Genomic DNA, 18,799 nt, shown 5'->3' with positions numbered 1-18,799 from the left:
CCAAAAACTGTGGTTTATAGGAAATTACTATATATTTAATGTTTGATATGATTTCTGAAGCAAACATAACTTTCTAGTTGTAATAATCATCATTTAGGGAAGATTTGATCTCAGAATCTGGAAAAAGAAGAAATTTAGAGAAAGGATGGTCAGGAGAACTGGTTCTTGGGATTTAAAATAACCTAGAAGTATCACCTAGAATAACCATATAGGTCTGCTTTTCTTAGCCAAAGGGAAATATAGTCACTTTTCATCCAAGGGAAGAGAACTTAAACACAGGCACTGAGCAGGCCTGTCACAGGAGGAGATGAACCTTAAGTGAGAAAAAAAAGTCTCATCCTGATCCTGAAGCTGACTTGGGGGGCGCCAGAAGTAGTTAGGTTTCATGCAGATTCTTCCTTCAGAAAAGAGCTGGAGGTGGCCGGGAGATAGAAGGGAGAAGTGAAAGGGTCACTGACTCCACAGTCATCAGGGTACAAGTAGAGGCCTGTCTCCAGACCTGAAAACTGAACAAGATCTCCAGCAGACCCAGCTAGGTCAGAGAACAGGAAACGTACATCACAACCCGAGGAGGTCATGCCCCCCAAGATTCAGAGGCCAAAACTGCTCTTAGAATTCCCAATGATGAAAGAGGCAGAGCTACATACAGTAACACTTCGCCATCATGATTTTTATCCTTTGCCATTTGCTAACCAGGCAACCTTTACCCAAATATTTGATACCAAAGAAAATTTACTTGGGCTGTCCCCAGTCTCTACCCAGATGGCAGATTTCTGTGCTGACAATGACACTGCTGCCTGGACTGTGGTAAAAGCTCAGCCTCGGGAACCGGTGGGCATGGACCTACAAAAGGGGCCCAGGTCTTTAGTGCACTCTCAGGGGCTGAGAAGGACGGAGATCCATGCTGTCTTCCTAGAAGAAACTACCGGGTGGGTCTGAGGTGCGCAGAGAAACTCTTCTCTTCATGCAACAATAGGCACTGGTCGCAGACCCTGGGGTTATCCGTTCACTTACCAGAGAAACGCAGTTACAGTAAAAAACAGGAATGCTTCCTGGGCAAACAGGGATACATAATGCATACACATGCAGTTTGCTTTAGGTAAAACATGATATTAAAACAAAAATAAATAAATAAATAAAAAACACTCTTTGGAACACCAGTATGAAATCCTAGCGGAACACCACTAGGATTAATAACTATTTGCAATTATGACACAAAGCAAAGAATCTTTCTAGAAGTCTTAGGGAAAGTTTACGATGTTCTTTTAAGGTTATGGTTTGTTTCAATAACAAATTTCAAAACCTTAAATGGTGCAAAAAGCACCAACATCCTAACTGTAACCAGATTTTATATCATCCAGAGAAGAGAAGCAGGTTGAAATATCCTAAAAACACCACGACTTTTAAAAGAGCAAATTGCAATTTTCCTAAATATCAAGGGGGCAAGAAATGAGAAACAGCCATGTGGTTTCACAAACTCTCTATTTAGAGGCTAGTAGGAAAGAGAAATTTGTACCACATACTGAGGGAAGCACTACGGCTGCTCCCTCAGTCAGGCCCAGTAAGGAAGGAATATAAACAATAGTAGGATAGGAAGACAACAAAAAAAGTAAGGAAAAAAACATGAATACAGTGGACATGTAAAGTGCTCGATGATATTTACTTGGAAGAGAGAAGGAGGGGAATTACATCAGAGAACAAATCAAGAGCAGGTCTGGCTTCAGAATTCCTCAAACGAAGAGCAAAGTAGATTATTTAGTATCCACTCCGGCATCAATTCTGTCATCACTCCCACCCATCCATATTTCCTTGCCCTTGTATTGGTACCAACCATTAAAAAGACATCAGGGCATCTTCTCCCTTCAACTTGGGAGCCCAGGGTAACAGAGGCTCCTGAGGTATGCCAAGTCCAAACACCAGAGCTAGGTTTCCATGAAGTAGTTTTGGGCCAAATGCTAAGTAAGTTTTAAAGTGCTCCTTTGCCTGGCTTTGTCCTGCAAGTATCTCCCTCCCTAGGTGATCTTGTTGATGGAGGATCTGGCTACACAGGCTCCTGGTTCTTTCCCTCTCTTCTCATAGAGAAGACATGACTCACAATACTGACGCCATGATAATATAAATGCACTCTCAGAAGAGGGTCACAGTATCCAACTGTTTTTAAAGGAAGAAAGAGAAAACATCAGAAGAATGAAATTTCAAGGAATAACATCTAACCGATATCGGCCGAGCCTGGAACAGTGAAATCATTAGTTAACTAAGCAGGCCACAAAAAGGAACCTGAGTGCATCAGGTCAATGTACCTGTGGGCCACTGACGAAGCAGTAGTCTCTTCATTCAAAAAGAATTTCACAATTGGAAAGTCCTTCTGAATGAATAGTACTTGGCACCAAGAAGCGACGCATGTTTTCAGAAAATGCTCGCCACCCAGGTCACTACCTCATCAACAGTGAAGAAACAGGGTAATCTGTACCACAATCACTTCCTGAAATCACCTCCGGCTTACTTCAGGATGTCAGTGAGGCATGCTCCCCAGTCCCTATCACAATGTGTCCATAGAACATCCTCTTTTAGTCATCTTCTGGCACTTCTTCTTCTAGTCTTTCAAGGGGACAGTACCAGAAACTTTTTCCTGATTAAAGAAAGCTCATAATCTAGTTGGTTTGGCTAGGTCAATCGTTTCCATGTCAGAGTATAGATAAAACTCAATTTGGCTGGAAAATATACTCCCTGCACTTAAAACTTCTTAGCAATCTATACATGAAAATATTCCAATTTTCACTGCTACTTTCCCTTTAGTTTCCCAGTGTGTGGTCAGCTAGGGCCCTTGGTCGTAGCTCCTTGCCCATGTGTTTGCACCTGCTTTCTTCTGCATCCAGAGGACACCTGGCTTAGATTTTGATCAGAGACAGTAAGACTGGCTTTTTTTCAAACTTTAGAATCAAAACACTTTGTAAAGATAATCTACTTATCAAATTTAAGGTGATCCATTCCCACCATCAATGATGAAAAATACTTTTAAAATGAAGAGCTAAAGCAAAATCCAGGGTAAAATGACATGTTTTTTTGGATTTGAAAGATTGGTTTAATTCTGTTCCTATCAGCTACAGGGGTGGACTGGGCTCATCACAGGAAACTTCGAGATCAGCTATCAACACAACTCAAGACCTATTAGGGAAGGATAACAGCACCCACTGGCCACATGAGCCACTAGCAGCATCTCCAGCCCCTCCTCACAGCCAGCAGACAGAAGCAGTCAGAGATCCCCCCTTCCTAACAGCTGCCACTGGTTAGAAATTGGGAAGGTCCCAAATGCACTGTGCGATTAAGTCTATAGCACAGAGAGAATCCCAATCCTTAAAACAATCAGGTTAGTAAAATAAAATGTCAGACAGCAATCCAGGACTCACCTTTGTCATGAACACAAACTGAGAGTTTCTTGACACCATCAACCAGAACATTCTGTGTGTTGCCATGTCCATCTTCTGAGTCGCTGTCATCAAACTGAGCCTCTATAATGACATCAGGACTGTCATTATAGCCTTTCACAGACTGCTGCGGGAGATGGCTTCCACAGAGCTCCTCAGGGAGATCTAATTCATAGGCACCTTCTGTTTCTTTGTCATTGCTCTCTGGTTTAATTACCTGAAGAAAATAGAAAAGTTCTGCTAAATCACTGGAAGGAGGAACGACAAATAATAGATTTTTCTTCTTTTGTTTTTTGTTCCTAAGGGGAAAATGCACATTCAGAAGCTCACAGCAATGGTCACTCACCATGCAGCTTGAAAAAGAATATTTATTTTTCAGCTGCACAGTCTACCTTATGGAGACCATCCATCCAGCCGTGCCAGGGTGGCCCTCAGCAACTCAAGATGCCCAAGATGAATGCCATATCTACTCCCCATTTCTCTGATGGACCTGTTCATCCGCTCTCCCCCAGAGGCCCCAAATATCATAAGTACTAAGCTGCTTCATAAGGGTACAATCACATGGATCAGTATGTTCTGAGGTGATAAAAGAACTTAGCATAGTATGTTACTGCACTCCAAATGAAACCACAGAAAATGATGAAATGGAAAAAACAAAATTAAATGTAAATAAGAGTTTCTAAATGTTCTCATAAAAAATAAAAGCCCTTAATTCTCCATTTTGAGGCTTGAAATTGGTATAGAAAGCACACAACTGATGGATATTTATACTACCACTGAGAATGAAGCATTACATAATATGACAAACATTTTCAATTAAAAAAAGAGTAAAGCAAACCAGAGTCTAGATACTAATCCACTTAATAAGTCTGTCACATAACAGTCCTATGTCAGTACTCTGATTTCCATGGCATTTGATTTCTATGGATTTCTACAGCAGATTCTCTGTGTGTTTTATCTTGAGAGGTCTAACATTTTTCTGAGTTTAACCTTGAAGTTTCAAAAGAGATGCCCGCCTTCATCAAGCCAGATTACCATTTGAATTAGACCACACGAAGGTCCTTTAATAAGGGATCTTTATCTTACACAAGGCAGAAAAAATTACTGAAAGAAATCTTTCCCAAAACATTTTCACGTCACAGACTCCAATTTAACATAACTATCCCCAGACAATGAATATTATGTTCACCCAGAAAATCAAAGTCAAATACTACAAAAGTATTCTAAAAATTCTAAGAATATATTCCCAGGTTTTTTAAAAAGTGACTTCATGAAAATGTGGTAACAGAAAAACTTGTAAACAGTAGTTAATTATTCAGAGTAAAATTGTGCCTTTTTTTTTTTTTAAAGATTTTATTTATTTATTTGACAGAGATAGAGACAGCCAGCGAGAGAGGGAACACAAGTAGCGGGAGTGGGAGAGGAAGAAGCAGGCTCACAGCAGAGGAGCCTGATGTGGGGCTCTCCCATAACGCCGGGATCATGCCCTGAGCCGAAGGCAGACGCCCAACCGCTGTGCCACCCAGGTGCCCCAAATTGTGCCTTTTAATAACATTTTTTGAAAACTTGATTCCCAGTTTCTGAATATATGTAATGAAATTTTCTTTCAACTCTTGCCATGTTTTGACCCTTGTCACATTCATTCATTCATTTGTTCATTCTTTCATTATGAGAAGTTTGAAGGTTCCTCTTCTTTGATAGTAAAAGAAAAAAAATTCAACTGGCTAGGCCAGAAATCTCCAAAAAGATTCCCTCAGGAAGAGGGAAGCCACAGTCGATCTTTAAATTAATATACAATCATAAAACCCAGCTCTCCTCTGTGCATTTCTGCTTGTCACATTAAGTCTGGTTTTCATGCCTGACCTAAAGGAGATCATTCAAAAAATAGAGATTTCACTGACAAGTTAGAGAAGAAAAAGAATTTGACATCATTCAAATCAGCAAACCTAGTTGATATCCTTAAATGTGCCTGGCAAATTCAGTAGCATTTAGGAAGATCTGTCCCGACCCTCCTCAAAGAATGAACATACCTTGGGCTTTGTCAGAATAGCCCAAAGCATGGGGCACCTGGGTGGCTCAGTCAGTTAAGCACCTGACTTTGGCTCAGGTCTTGATCTCAGGGTCCTGGGATCGAGCCTGGCATTGGGCACCTCACTCAGTGGAGAGTCTGCTTGTCCCTCTCCCTCTGTCCTTGTGCTCTCTCTCAAATAAATAAATAAAATCTTAAAAAAAAAATAGCCCAAAGCACAGACAGGACGTGTACGTGCACCCTCTGTGTCTAACGCATGGTGACTACGACAGGATAACTGCTCTGTTGTTTTTTCTACATCATTCCCACACACAATTTCTCCTCGGAGCGAAGAGGTGGGACTAGGGCTGAAGGAGAATGCCTGATGTGCTAGAGTTAGACTCGCAGGTAACATGCAGTCTTCTGGAAAGATGTTAAGCAAAGGATCCATGTTTTTAGTTTCCACTATGTATTTATTTCCGCCACTAATGGTTTCACAAAGGATTTAGTTCCCACAGGCCATGGAGAAAAACTTACAAGGGGAATCAGAATTCTGACATTATCAAATTTGAATGCTTAACTATCCTTCAGTGAAAAGTAGTTTTTCTCCATATGCATGTATATATCTGTGTAAAATATAACAAGAATTCTGTAATCACCATGACTCTGCTACTTACTAAGAATTATGCTATGGCTCACAAATAAAAAGTCCAAATAAAAGTCAATGGGAAGAGGAGAGCAGGGGAGAGCAATAACCAGAGTACACCAAGTCTGACTGTATAGCACGTTTCAAAACCAGCCCAGTTCTGACTTTATGATAATCTCCATGGTTTAGATTAGTTATATTCAAGAACTAGTGTTTTCGGCACTAAACTCACTTCTGAATTACTAAATTAAAAAATGTTGTAAGGAAGCAGGACTTAATGAATAAATAAAGTCATTCAAAACTGTGTAATTCAAATATAAATTGTAGTGCCTGGGTGGCTCTGTTGGTTAAGCATCTGACTCCTGATGTCGGCTCAGGTCAAGAGATCAAGCCCCACATCAGGCTCCACGATTCTAAGGTTGTCATTCTCCTTTTCCTTCTGCCCTTCCCCCACCACCCTCTCTAAAAAATTAATTAATTAATTTGTTGCATTTTAAAAGTATGTTCATTCTATTTTGTTATACCAGTACACACAAGAACAGAAATATATTCTGAGAAAAAAAGATCCCCAAACGACTACAGGATATAAAGACATTCTAAAACTACTCCATATCACACATTGGTTAAGAGTGAGGGTTGCAGGGGCGCCTGGGTGGCTCAGTTGTTAAGCATCTGCCTTCGGCTCAGGGCGTGATCCTGGCGTTATGGGATCGAGCCCCACATCAGGCTCCTCCACTGGGAGCCTGCTTCTTCCTCTCCCACTCCCCCTGCTTGTGTTCCCTCTCTCGCTGGTTGTCTTTCTCTCTGTCAAATAAATAAATAAAATCTTAAAAAAAAAAAAAAAGAGTGAGGGTTGCAGGACCCTTAGAGAAATAGCTAATTCAAGTCTGGATCAGGAAATCGATAAGATGAACCTGGAACATCTTGTCATAACAGAAAACAAGGAAGCTATCAAAGGCTTCTAGGGTCTAACTGAAAAGACTCCGGAATCACCATGAAAAAGCTCTCTCTGGTCAACATTCGAAAATTCCAAGCATTTGTCCTACCTTTCCTGTACAAACTGTACCTCAGGTTAACCAAATAGTTGATGAGGTAAAGATCTTTTTTACTGAAGAGTTTCAGCTAATTGAGAAGGAAAGAAAGACTTTCGGTATTACCATTTTGCCATCCCTGTTGAAGTAATGGATTCAGGAAATGATCATCAATGGTTGCTAAAACCAACCAATTCATAACCTGATGGGGATGGAGTTTTATAACAAATGGACCAGAGTGGTAATACTTAAGAAGAGAAAGAATCATAGTGCTTCCTGAGGGACTATAATAATAAGTCCATAACACTAACCATTAAGCATTTTTCCTCCAAATTGAACTTGAATCTGATCTGAAACAGAAGCATGTTAAACAACACTAGGGAGAGGACCCATTTACACTCACTTGCCAGGTGACTTCATCCCATCTCAGGGCTTTAAATCTCTCTATATCCTATTAACTCCCAGAATTAAACGCCTAGCATCAACCATTCCCCTGAATGCCAGACTCCTATCCAACTGCCTACTTCACATCTTCCTTTGGATGCCAGCTGGCACCTCGGACAACAGAACCCTTGCTCCCCCTGGAACCCACTCCTCTCCCAGCATCTGCTTTCTTGAAGCAGATGGCACCAAACTATGGCATCTTCCTCTCATGCCTCACATCCAATCCATCAGAAGAGTCCACTGGCCCTTCCTTTAAATATTTCTTCTTGCCATTTACACTATTACTGCCTTATTATTGTTGCATCCTTTATTTCCTTACTGAGATAACCAGTCTCCTGATTTCCATTTTGAACCGAAGCAGCTAGAATGATTTTTAAACATAAATCAGATCGTGTCATTCTCCCAGTGGCTTCCCAACATCGTTCCATCGCCACACCACAAGGCCTTGTCAAACCAGGCCCATATTATTACTCCATTCTCATTTTCTATAACTTTTTCCTTTGCAAATTATACTCCAATCTAGAGATCTTCTTGTCATTCTTAGAATACTAAAACCTTCCATCCTGAGGTTCTTGCATTGCTATTCCCTCAATCTGGAAAACTCTGTGCCTGGCTATCCTTTTTTTTTTTTTTTTAAGATTTTCTTTACTTATTTATTTGAGAGAGACAGAATGAGAGAGAATACAAGATGGGGGAGGGTCGAAGGGAGAAGGAGACTGCCTGATGAGCAGGGAGCCTGATGCGGCACTCGATTTCAGGACTCCAGGATCATGACCTGAGCCAAAGACAGTCACTTAAACAACTGAGCCACCCAGATGCCCCGTGCCTGGCTAATCTTAGGGCTTGATCTCTTCATTTTGTTCAGGTCTCACCCCAAATATCCTTCTCTCAGAGAGGCCCTTCCTGATCACATTAACTAAAACAGGCCCACCCGTCTGTCGTTACTCTATCCTCTTACCCTGCTTTATTTTTCATCACTATACTTATCCCTACCTGACAATGTATTACACACTATGTACTTTGTCTCCCAACTAGAATGTAGGTTTCATGAGCACAATGGCTATTTTATTCACCATTCTATTCCAAGAGTACATTTAGTAGCCATTCAAATATATGTTAAATGAATGGATTACAGCAATTAATTAGGAAATAACTTGTTCCGTCTATCTTCTGTGATAAACTGTAAGCTCCATGAAGTGAGCAAAGCCAGGCCTGACACAGTGTATACTCAATCTCATTTGAGTGAACAAAGAACCAGAGGTGGCACACTGCATTCAACACCTCCATATGCCTAAAACCCGTCTCTCAAGACCTAGTCCAACTGGCTTGGATTTTCTATAACCCAGAGTCCACTGCACAGTCTCTGCAGTTCCTCCCCACCCTCCACTACCTGACCCAGGCAAGAGTAATTTCTCCCTTTTCTGAAGTCCCAAAGCAATTCGTATGTACCCCTTCTATAGCACTTCACAATTCCTTCACTGTATTAGTGTTATCTATGTATATGATTTACCTCATCTATTAACACTATATGCTCGCCAGTTGTATCTTACACGTCTTCGTACATTCTATAGCAACTTGTATAATCAATCTAGGTGCTCCATATTTGATAAACAGGTGGGAAAATGGGCTAAAAAAATGAAAAAATGAGTATAAAAGACAATCGGGATGCAAGAGAACGTTCAGAACAGTTTCCAGACACAAGAATATGTGGGTTAGAAACTAGCAGCTCACATGGAAGGAGCCGAGATGCCCTTCAACAGATGACTGGATTAAGAAGCTGTGGTCCATATATACAATGGAATATTACTCCAGCTATCAGAAAGAACGAATTCTCAACATTTGCTGCAACATGGACGGCACTGGAGGAGATAATGCTAAGTGAAATAAGTCAAGCAGAGAAAGACAATTATCATATGATTTCTCTCATCTATGGAACATAAGAACTAGGAGGATCGGTAGGGGAAGAAAGGGATAAAGAAAAGGGGGGTAATCAGAAGGGGGAATGAAACATGAGAGACTATGGACTATGAGAAACAAACTGAAGACTTCAGAGGGGAGGGGGTGGGGGAATGGGATAGACTGGTGATGGGTAGTAAGGAGGGCACGTATTGCATGGTGCACTGGGTGTTATACGCAACTAATGAAGCATCAATTTACATCAGAATCAGGGGATGTACTGTATGGTGATTAACATAATATAATAAAATAAAATTAAAAAAAAAAAAAAAAGAAACTAGCAGCTCAATTTTCCTTAGATCTGTAAAGTATGAGGCCTTCTTCTGTGGGATTGACCTTGAAAATGTTGAAGAGTCCTGTTCAGTGGTTCTCAACTCTGAAGTTTAGCAGATACCTCTGAGAATCAGATGAAAGCTGTAAGCCCTCCCTCCACAGAAAAATGCACATCTACAAACAGAAAGAAAGCATTCCATAAGAAAGCACAAGAGAGGAGAGTCAAAGGTCTGGTGCTGAAGGCCACCAGTTCAGGTCAGTCAATATTTTGGAGTTCTGAGCTCAGAGTGAAAGGAGGGGGCCCTGAGGGAAATGGATTTCTTACTGACCTGTTAACTGAGGACTTTAAAAATTCCTCTGGGTTCCTCCAGACCTGGGAGTGAGGCAGCAACTGCACGTATTGTCCCGAGTGCAGGCTGCACCTGGGATTATTCTGCCCTGGAGTTTAGTCTAGTCTCTGGAGGACAGGACAGAAACGGATTAGTGACGGAAGCAAATGGCTGGGTCACACAGAACTTTGTCACTCCCAGTCTTGTTCCATGAACAGGGTAGGATGAGCACCACATAAACTCTGTTAATAAAAATAAATAAGGAAAATATACGCAGGTATCAACTGGGGCATAGAAATATGAAATAAAAGTGTCACTTGAAGCTACGAAAAATGCTTAAGAAATAATAGCCCTCTAGAATACTTCATAATTTTGATTTCCTTAAACCCTCCCTCCCAAACACAAATGCACATACACATACATGGAGAAATGTTTGTCAGATATACCCTTCAGTTAGTTTTACCAAGGATGAGTCTGTCATCTACCTATTGCCTCCTTTTAGAAGGTAAAATTGGGTGACAGAGTGGTGTGGCAGTGCGGTGAGAGGAAAAGATGATCCCCTTTCTCCATCAGGCTATAATCCTTATGCTCTGGGGGATGGAGAGCAGTAATCTGGCCTTTTCAGCAGTACCAGGGAGCAACCCTGACAACCGTTAGGATGAAATTAAGGGGAGGCTATGAGCAGCTTACCATTAAAAGGAACAGGCAAGAGGCCTAAGCCCAGAATCTTGAGTTCAGAGCACATGAGAGAAGGAGACACACCTTTTGGAAAAGGAGGGTGAGTGTAGCACGACTTCTGTACTTTAAGAGAAATATAAACCCTGTGTTAGCAAGGAAATGATAAAATGCTTTGTAGAATCTCCCTACTTTGAAGACAAGAATGGTTGCTGAATCAGAGACCCTACGAAGCTGTGTAAGTGGAAAACGGCTAAGGAAGAAGCTACTCTTAAAGCCTGGCAGAATTTTAGGAAATAATACATGGGAAAATATATAGGAAAATACGTTTTAAACATACACAAAAAGCACTGCCACAAAAAATTATAAACTCCAATAAAATTAATTTTTCCTAAGATAACATTATCCTAAGATAATATATAAGAAATTTTATTTTATTTTTTTAAGGCTTTACTTATTTATTTGAGAGAGAGAGAGAGTGCATGAGCAGGGGGAAAGGGCAGAGGCAGGGGGAGAAGCAGACTCCCCGCTGAGCAGGGAGCCTGACATGGGGCTCCATCCCAGGACCCGGGGATCATGGCCTGAGCCAAAGGCAGATGCTTAACCGACTGAGCCACCCAGGCGCCCCTAAAAGAAATTTTAAAGATAAGCCATAGATGTGCTCATATCCAGAATGCATAAAAAAACTCCCACAGCTCAATCAAAGATAGACAATCTAACAGAAAAATGGGGAAAAGTCTTAAAGGCACTTTACAAAATAGCTTAACAGCCAATAAAGATGGAAAAGTGCTCCGCCTCATTAGTCATCAGAGAAATGCAAATAAAAACTATAATGAGATATCACTATAAACCTACAGATAGGCAAAAACTAAAAATCCAGACAATACCAAATGTTATCAAGAATGTACAATAATACTCTGCTGGTCTGAATGTAAACTGTCCAGTGAAGTAGAAAGCAGATCCATTCGATTCCTATGCAGGCTTACACCAATATGCTGTCCTGCCTCCCTTGGATTTTGAGAGGTGAAAACATGAAAAAAGACAAAACTGGGAAAGGACATTTATGCAAAAGCAGGGAGATAAGAAAATGCAAATTTTCCTAAGTGATGGTGACAATGTTCAGTAAGAGTGAGAAAGAAGGATGAAGCAGCAGACGTGAAGAGCCCCGAATGCCAATTTAATGAGTCTGGTCTTTACCATAAAGTTAATGAAGTGGGGAAGTAGGAAAAAGTGGTGAAAAGCAGGAACTCTAGTCAACATAACTGGGCTTGCATCACAGCTCTGCCACTTACTAGCAATACCACTTTGGGAAAGTTATGTAATCTCTTTGAATCTCAGTTTTATTATCTTTAAAATGAGGACAAGAGTATCCAATATTATAAGGTTATTATGGAACTGAGAATTTATGAAAAACTCTTTGCACAGGTGTCTGGAGTTTAATATTTGTTTAAGGGAAAACAAATCTAGGCTTTAAACCCAAAAAGTTCAAGGTGGTGAGGAACATCCAGGTGGTAGCCAGAAATATAGGTCTGGAGATAGGAAGAGCGTACCAGAAGGCAGAAACTGAACAATTAGGAGCTAAACACAGTGGGGTGACAACTAAGCAAAGGTGTCCCAGGGCCAAGTGTCAACTGAAAAGAGAAGCTGAGAACAGAGACCTGAGAAGAGACTCATTTATTTTTTTTAAAAGATTTTTCAAATTTATTTATTTTTGAAAGAGAGAGAGCACGAGCAGGGGAGACGGGCAGAGGGAGAAGGAGACTCCCCACTGGCAAGGAGCCCAATGCTGGGCTCGACCCCAGGACCCTGGGATCATGACTTGAGCCAAAGGCAGACGCTTAACCGACTGAGCCACCCAGGAGCCCCAGAAAAGACTCATTTAGAGGGTTCAACAAGAAACATGAGTTAGTGAAGTGAGAGAATTTAAATATAATTATGAATACATTCAACACTAAGGCTTTTATTGTGACTTTTCATCCTCTTTTTTTTTTTTTTAAGAACTTAGGCTCCAAGCCCAGCATGGAGCCCAACGCCAGGCTTGAACTCACAACCCTGAGATCAAGATCAACTCTGAGCTGAGATCAAGAGTCGATGCTTAAACAACTGAGCCACCCAGGCGCCCAACCACTCCTTATACTCTTCATGCACAATCTTCCCTGTGCATTTCACATATTAACTGATTTGATCCACACAATGACCCTGAGTGATACACGGAAGAGTAATTATGTCCATCTCAAAGAGGAAAAAATAGCTCCTAAATGGTAGAGCTGTAACATGCACACAGATCTAGGATTCTAGGTCCAGTGCCCTTAGTCCTGGACACTCCTGTGGGAGATTTCCCGCCAACAGATTCAAAGTAAGCTTCACAAATACAGCTCCCACCACTAACATCCACTGCATGAATGCCTCTACATGTTTTGCCCTCCAGAAAATACTCAAACTTCAAGATCTAGCTCTTGGGTGAATGCTTCTCTGAGTAACCTCCCTCTCTTAAGAAATGTTCTTTCTTTCCTTTGTTCCACTGCTATTCCTTAACTATTCTTTCACTATAAGATTTCTTGATCAGGCTATATTCCATTTATTTGTTTGCATATTTCTCTCTTCCATCAGACAGCAAACCATGTCACATTCATTTTTTATGTTCCCCCAAGGATTCTAAAATGCTTGGCATTTAAAACATGCTCCATAAATATGAGTTTCCTTTTCTTCCAAATAGGATGAGAAAGACTTGAATCAATCATAAAAGAAGCATTCTAAAAATAATTACAAGAAATGAATAAAACAACTACCAGGCAGCAAGAGCCAGCTAAATTCAGATGCACGTCTACATGATACGGCATGATACTACACTGCCCTCTGTAAACACACTGTCTGCAAAGGAGGAAAAAGTAGGCAGTTCCTTTATCACAGGTGAAACTTAGCACCCTAAGAAGCAAATACAAATACAAAAGCAAATGAGTAAATCTGGAAGACATTTAAATAAATGCACTTTTCTAAAATAATTCTAGGCCTTCATACCTAAATTACAACTCCAGTTTCAATATAACCGTAAACTTCATTCCCCAATTTGAAAACAACAGTTTTAGCAAGAAAAACTGCAAATGCCTGGATAAAAAAGAGAAAGTCCAGATCCGGGCACAGCCTCCAGAGGTATTTCCCCGATTGCTGCAGAGTTGTGAAGTACCAATCCATCCCTGAGAAAGGTAAATTTACATCACCTCCAAAGTACAACTGAAACTCACCAGAATCAAGAAACCAGTCACGTCACCAACTGTTTGATATTGATTAGATGTCTCTTTGCCTTCCTTTTATAATTAATATATTTCAAAACTGGGGAGCAACAGAAAGAATTCCTGTAATGAAACAAATCCAGTAGAGTCCTAAATAAAAATGCCAAGTAACATTTTCATCATGCTGGCTTACCCAAATTCCAAGCATGAAACATTTCATAGTTTTCCTATCTACTGATAAAGTCATCTTTGAAAAGTGCCATGTTACCTGTTATAAAATGAGTAAGTCCATATTAGCACTGGAAACTTCTGTTCCAAGCAAATAAATTCTATTACATTCCCTGGGGGCAGGGGGTTGCTATCAACTTGGCATAACTCAGCTTTTCCAAAAGATTTACATATACCTATGCCTACAGGCGCTTTCTGCTCTGAGGGCTGTTTACGACAGTGTCGGCTGAAGGCTTTGCGGAAGGACATAATGTCCTGCCTATCCTACTACCTCAGCCTTTGATTCAGAGCTAATACATGTCATGAGGTCCACCTAGGAGCTGCTTTCATTTTTTGGCTCCTCTGGCTGGGCTTAAATGACAGCACTCACTTGCCACACATGTTTTAACAAACTTTCAAATCCCTTAATGGCACACTTGGGACACAATATAATACACTGTTCAGGAAATACCTTGGAGCCAAGAAAAGCAACTGATATTTCCACAGGGAGTTCCTGACAAGGCTTGCCAATAAGCTTCTTTCATTATAAAGTATGACCACGGACATATCATTTTAAAGATGTATTATCATATGGTTTCTCTCATCTATGGAACATAAGAAGTAGGAAGATCGGTAGGGGAAGAAGGGGATAAAGAAAGGGGGGTAATCAGAAGGGGGAATGAAGCATGAGAGACCATGGACTCTGAGAAACAAACTGAGGGCTTCAGAGGGGAGCGGGGTGGGGGAATGGGATAGACTGGTGATGGGTAGTAAGGAGGGCACGTATTGCATGGTGCACTGGGTGTTATACGCAACTAATGAATCATCGAACTTTACATGGTGACTAACATAATATAATAAAAAAAATTTTTTTAAGATAATAAAAAGATAAAGACATATTACAGACATTCTTAAAGGAATATGTGTTATTGGGAACTTTGTTTGCCTAAGGTAGTTCATTCAAAACTACCTTTTTATTTAGTTTACAGGAACAGAACTATTTCCATTCTACTGGTTACTCAGGCAAAAAATTCTTTACCTTTTTCAATCAATCAATTCATCTTCCTTTCTTCTCTCTCTCCCTCTCTTTCTCTCTCTCTCACACGCACACACTCCCCACCACCACATCCATTAGCTCATCCTATCAACTCTACCTCCATGGCTACCATGGCCACCACCCTAGTTCAGGCTCCATCATCTCTCACTTGATTATAGGTAACAGACTCGAAAGGGGTCTCCCTGCTTCTACTCTCTCACCCTTTTTGTCTGTTTCCAACACAGCAAAGTGAGCCTATGAAATGTAAGTCCTATCATGTCAAATTCTTTGCTCTGAACCCTCCAAGGTTTTCTGCCTTCATTAGAGCTAAAACTCAAATACTGATTAATGCACAGCCCTCCCTGACCCCAACCCCTACCCCATGAGCCCTCTGACCTCATCTCCAGCTATTCTCTGCTTCAGCTTTTTGCTGTTTCTTGAACACGCAAGGCACATATTTGCTGTCCCCCAAGATCTCCACAAGAATAGCTCCCTCACCTTTTTCCATTCTTACTCAAAGTCACCTTCTCAAGGAAGCCTTCTTTGGTTGCCATATTTAAAATCTCAACCCCAGGGGCGCCTGGGTGGTACAGGTGGTTAAGGGTCCAACTTTGGGTTTCGGCTCGGGTCATGGTCTCGTGGTCATGAGATCGAGCTTCCCATCCAGCCCCACACTCAGTGTGGAGTCTGCTTAAGATTCTCTCTCCCTCTCCCTCTGCCTCTCCCGCTCATGCTCTCTCTTTCTCTAAAATAAATAAATAAATCTTTAAAAAATAAAATTAAAATCTCAGCCCCATTCCCAAAGCATGTATCTCTCTCCCTTATTTATTTTCCCCTTTAGTACTAATCGCTATTGAGCATGCCACACATAGTATTTTATTTATACCATTATATCCTTCCCAGTGAAACAAGCTCCACAAAGGCAAGGACTTGGCCTGTTTGCTCACTATTATATTCCCAGCACTTAATATGGTACCTAATATAAGGCCTCCTACACGATCCCATCTTAATGTGTTACTATCACCTTAAACTCAAAATATCAAAAACCACTCTGGTCTTTCCCCTCAAAGCACTCCCCTTTCCAACACCATTACCACTTTCTTCCAGGCCTTGCAAACTCAAAACCTCACAACCACATCTACTCTTCCCTATTCCTGAACATACTACTTCACCAAATCCTTCACTTGTCTTTTTACTAGTGCTCTTATATCTCCACAAATTCCCTGGCATTCTCATGCCGCATCCTCAAAAAAAAAAAAAAAAAAAAAAACCTGATTAAATTACCTTCTTATTCAAAAACTTTCCATGGATTTCCCTTCCCAGAGAAACTAATTCTCTGTTTTGGGGCTTACCATTCAAAGACCTTTTGAATGTCCACTGATCTTTTTAGACCATTTGAATCTTACCTGCCATTCCCTTCCATTACATACCATTCACAGGCCACTGCAACTTTTTTCCTCACTTAGATCACAACTCGAAAACAGGTTTCCAACAACTCAGAACAGCAGGATCTGTCTCCCTCTATTCATCTGTGACTGCAGTAAAGGAAAACTAATACAACTCCCTACTGAAAAATGGTTCAATTTTAAGTATTTTAAGAAAAAAAGGAAAAAGGGCTCTTGCAGAAATGATCTGTATCTGTCAAGGAGCAGATCAGGCTGTGCAGACCAGGCTCGGATTGCAGGAGAGGAAGAGAGCAAAAGTTTGACTAGTCAGGGTTCGGCGTCTCTGGACACTGCTCCTAAGAGATCACGGAACTTGAAACAGAATTATGGGAGTCCTGTGACACGTACCCTCACTCCTCTTCTGCATGGCTACTGCAAACAACTAACCAAACACAATCCAAATCTGGTACAGCCAAGCCTCTGGACCTAGTCACCAAGGAGAGGAAGACGCAAGAATGCTTCACCTTAGAGGAGACATAGTTCACAAAACACAGTAGAATCCAACAAGAGTAATCTCGAAAACAAGGCATTAAATATTTAAATCCAAGAAATGAGCAGAGACATAGGGAATAGAATTTGGCAGAACATCACACCAAGTTCTGAAGCTCAGACACAAATAAAGTCAGGCAAGAAGCTGGATAGAAGCAAACCTGGGAAAGCAGGCCCAAGGCAAGAGTTCCCAAGAAAAGACAGAACTGAATGAAAGACCTTCCAAGAACAGAGTCCATGGAAGGAATAATCATTGAGATTTAGTGAAAGAATATATACAGGTACATGGATCTCAGTAGGAAGTGAATGCTTTCTTTCAAATCTGAATCTTTACTGTATTTTTGACCTAAGTCTCTAAAACATACTTAATGTATTAATAATGACTAGTTTAGCCGCAAGAAATAAAAAAAAAAAACCAACTTGAATTGGCTCTTTTTAAATAACTTATTAGCTTATATAATTGAGTCTACCTGATCAGATTGTGAGGCTCACCTGGTATTTGAGAGAGAGAGAGAGAGAGCACGTGTGTCAGCTCAGATGCCCTCAGTATTAGCTCCATTATCAGGGCAGCCTCCTCTTCATAGTGTGAAGAAGGATTCCAATAGCTTCAGAATTACATCCTTTCTTCTTAGAGACCCCATGGAGAAAAAAGGGAGAAATTCTTACACAGGTGCTCTGCAAATCAGTCCCAGGATTACCCTGCTGGGTTGATTTGGGTTGCATGCCCATTTGTGAATCAATCACAGGACAAGGAGGTAGACTAAAGTGATACATCCCTGTATCTGAGGAATGTGACCAATTTTTCAATCCTAGTAAAAAAGAAAGCTAAAGTCTCCTCAGAAATGCTCAAAGTATGGGGGCACCTGGGTGGCTCAGTCAGTTAAGCATCTGACTCTTGATCTCAGCTCAGGTCTTAATCTCAGGGTCATAAGTCTAAGCACAATGGCGGGCTCCATGCTGGGCATGGAGCCTATTTAAGAAAAAGAAAGGAAGAAAGACATGTTCAAAGTAGGGCTCTTTTTTAAAAAACAATTATCTGTATTTCTTCACAGAAGCCTACTGATATAATTTCCAACTGTTCCCTGAATCAAAGATCATTCCCCTTTCAGAATCATAACAATTTTCAATATGAAATCAAAGCAGGAATGTAACATCAAGCAGGATAGAAAATATTCAAAAAGTTTAAACAACATTGTCAAGAATGTAGAGCACATGTCAAATAAAGGTTATCTGATTTAAAATTTTTACATGTATAGACACAGCTGCAGTGTCTGACCTCAGACTCCTTCACATCACACCGATCTCCAGCAAAACGGATTTCACATCCTTGACATACTTCAATATCCCGGACATCACTGAAAAATAAGCTCAATTTGCAGGCCATTTCAGAAAACCACACAGTACACAATGAAAATTTTTCAGAACAAGGGAGATTGAGAACATTAACGTAAGGGGTACAACCCAAGAGCCTAATGATGTTCCATACAGACAGTTTACTATTAGTAGATTAACCACAATTGTCTGGAAAGTCAGCCAACGTCTGAACTACCACCTTCATATACTGATAATAAAAACAGAAACCACATTTCTCTGATTAGTGGTTGC

The 18,799-nt window shown here is 40.7% G+C and overlaps 1 protein-coding gene across 5 annotated transcripts in view; it reads right to left on the bottom strand.

The window, feature by feature from the left end:
* The window catches only part of DIS3L2 (DIS3 like 3'-5' exoribonuclease 2), a 344,092-nt gene that overhangs the window by 219,920 nt on the left and 105,373 nt on the right, over positions 1 to 18,799 (bottom strand). For all 5 annotated transcript variants that reach the window (XR_004623668.1, XR_004623670.1, XR_004623669.1 and 2 more), the window contains exon 6: positions 3,408 to 3,642. Coding sequence is in view for 1 of the 5 variants with exons in the window: in XM_002917970.4 (XP_002918016.1) it covers positions 3,408 to 3,642 (235 nt within the window). In the remaining 4 variants the exon portion in view is untranslated. The remainder of the gene's footprint in view (positions 1 to 3,407; positions 3,643 to 18,799) is intronic.

This window comes from Ailuropoda melanoleuca, chromosome 2 (assembly GCF_002007445.2).
Source record: "Ailuropoda melanoleuca isolate Jingjing chromosome 2, ASM200744v2, whole genome shotgun sequence".
In the NCBI taxonomy this organism is placed as follows: domain Eukaryota; kingdom Metazoa; phylum Chordata; class Mammalia; order Carnivora; family Ursidae; genus Ailuropoda; species Ailuropoda melanoleuca.
Note: the sequence above shows the minus strand (reverse complement) of the source record. Positions and strands in the feature narration are given on the sequence as shown.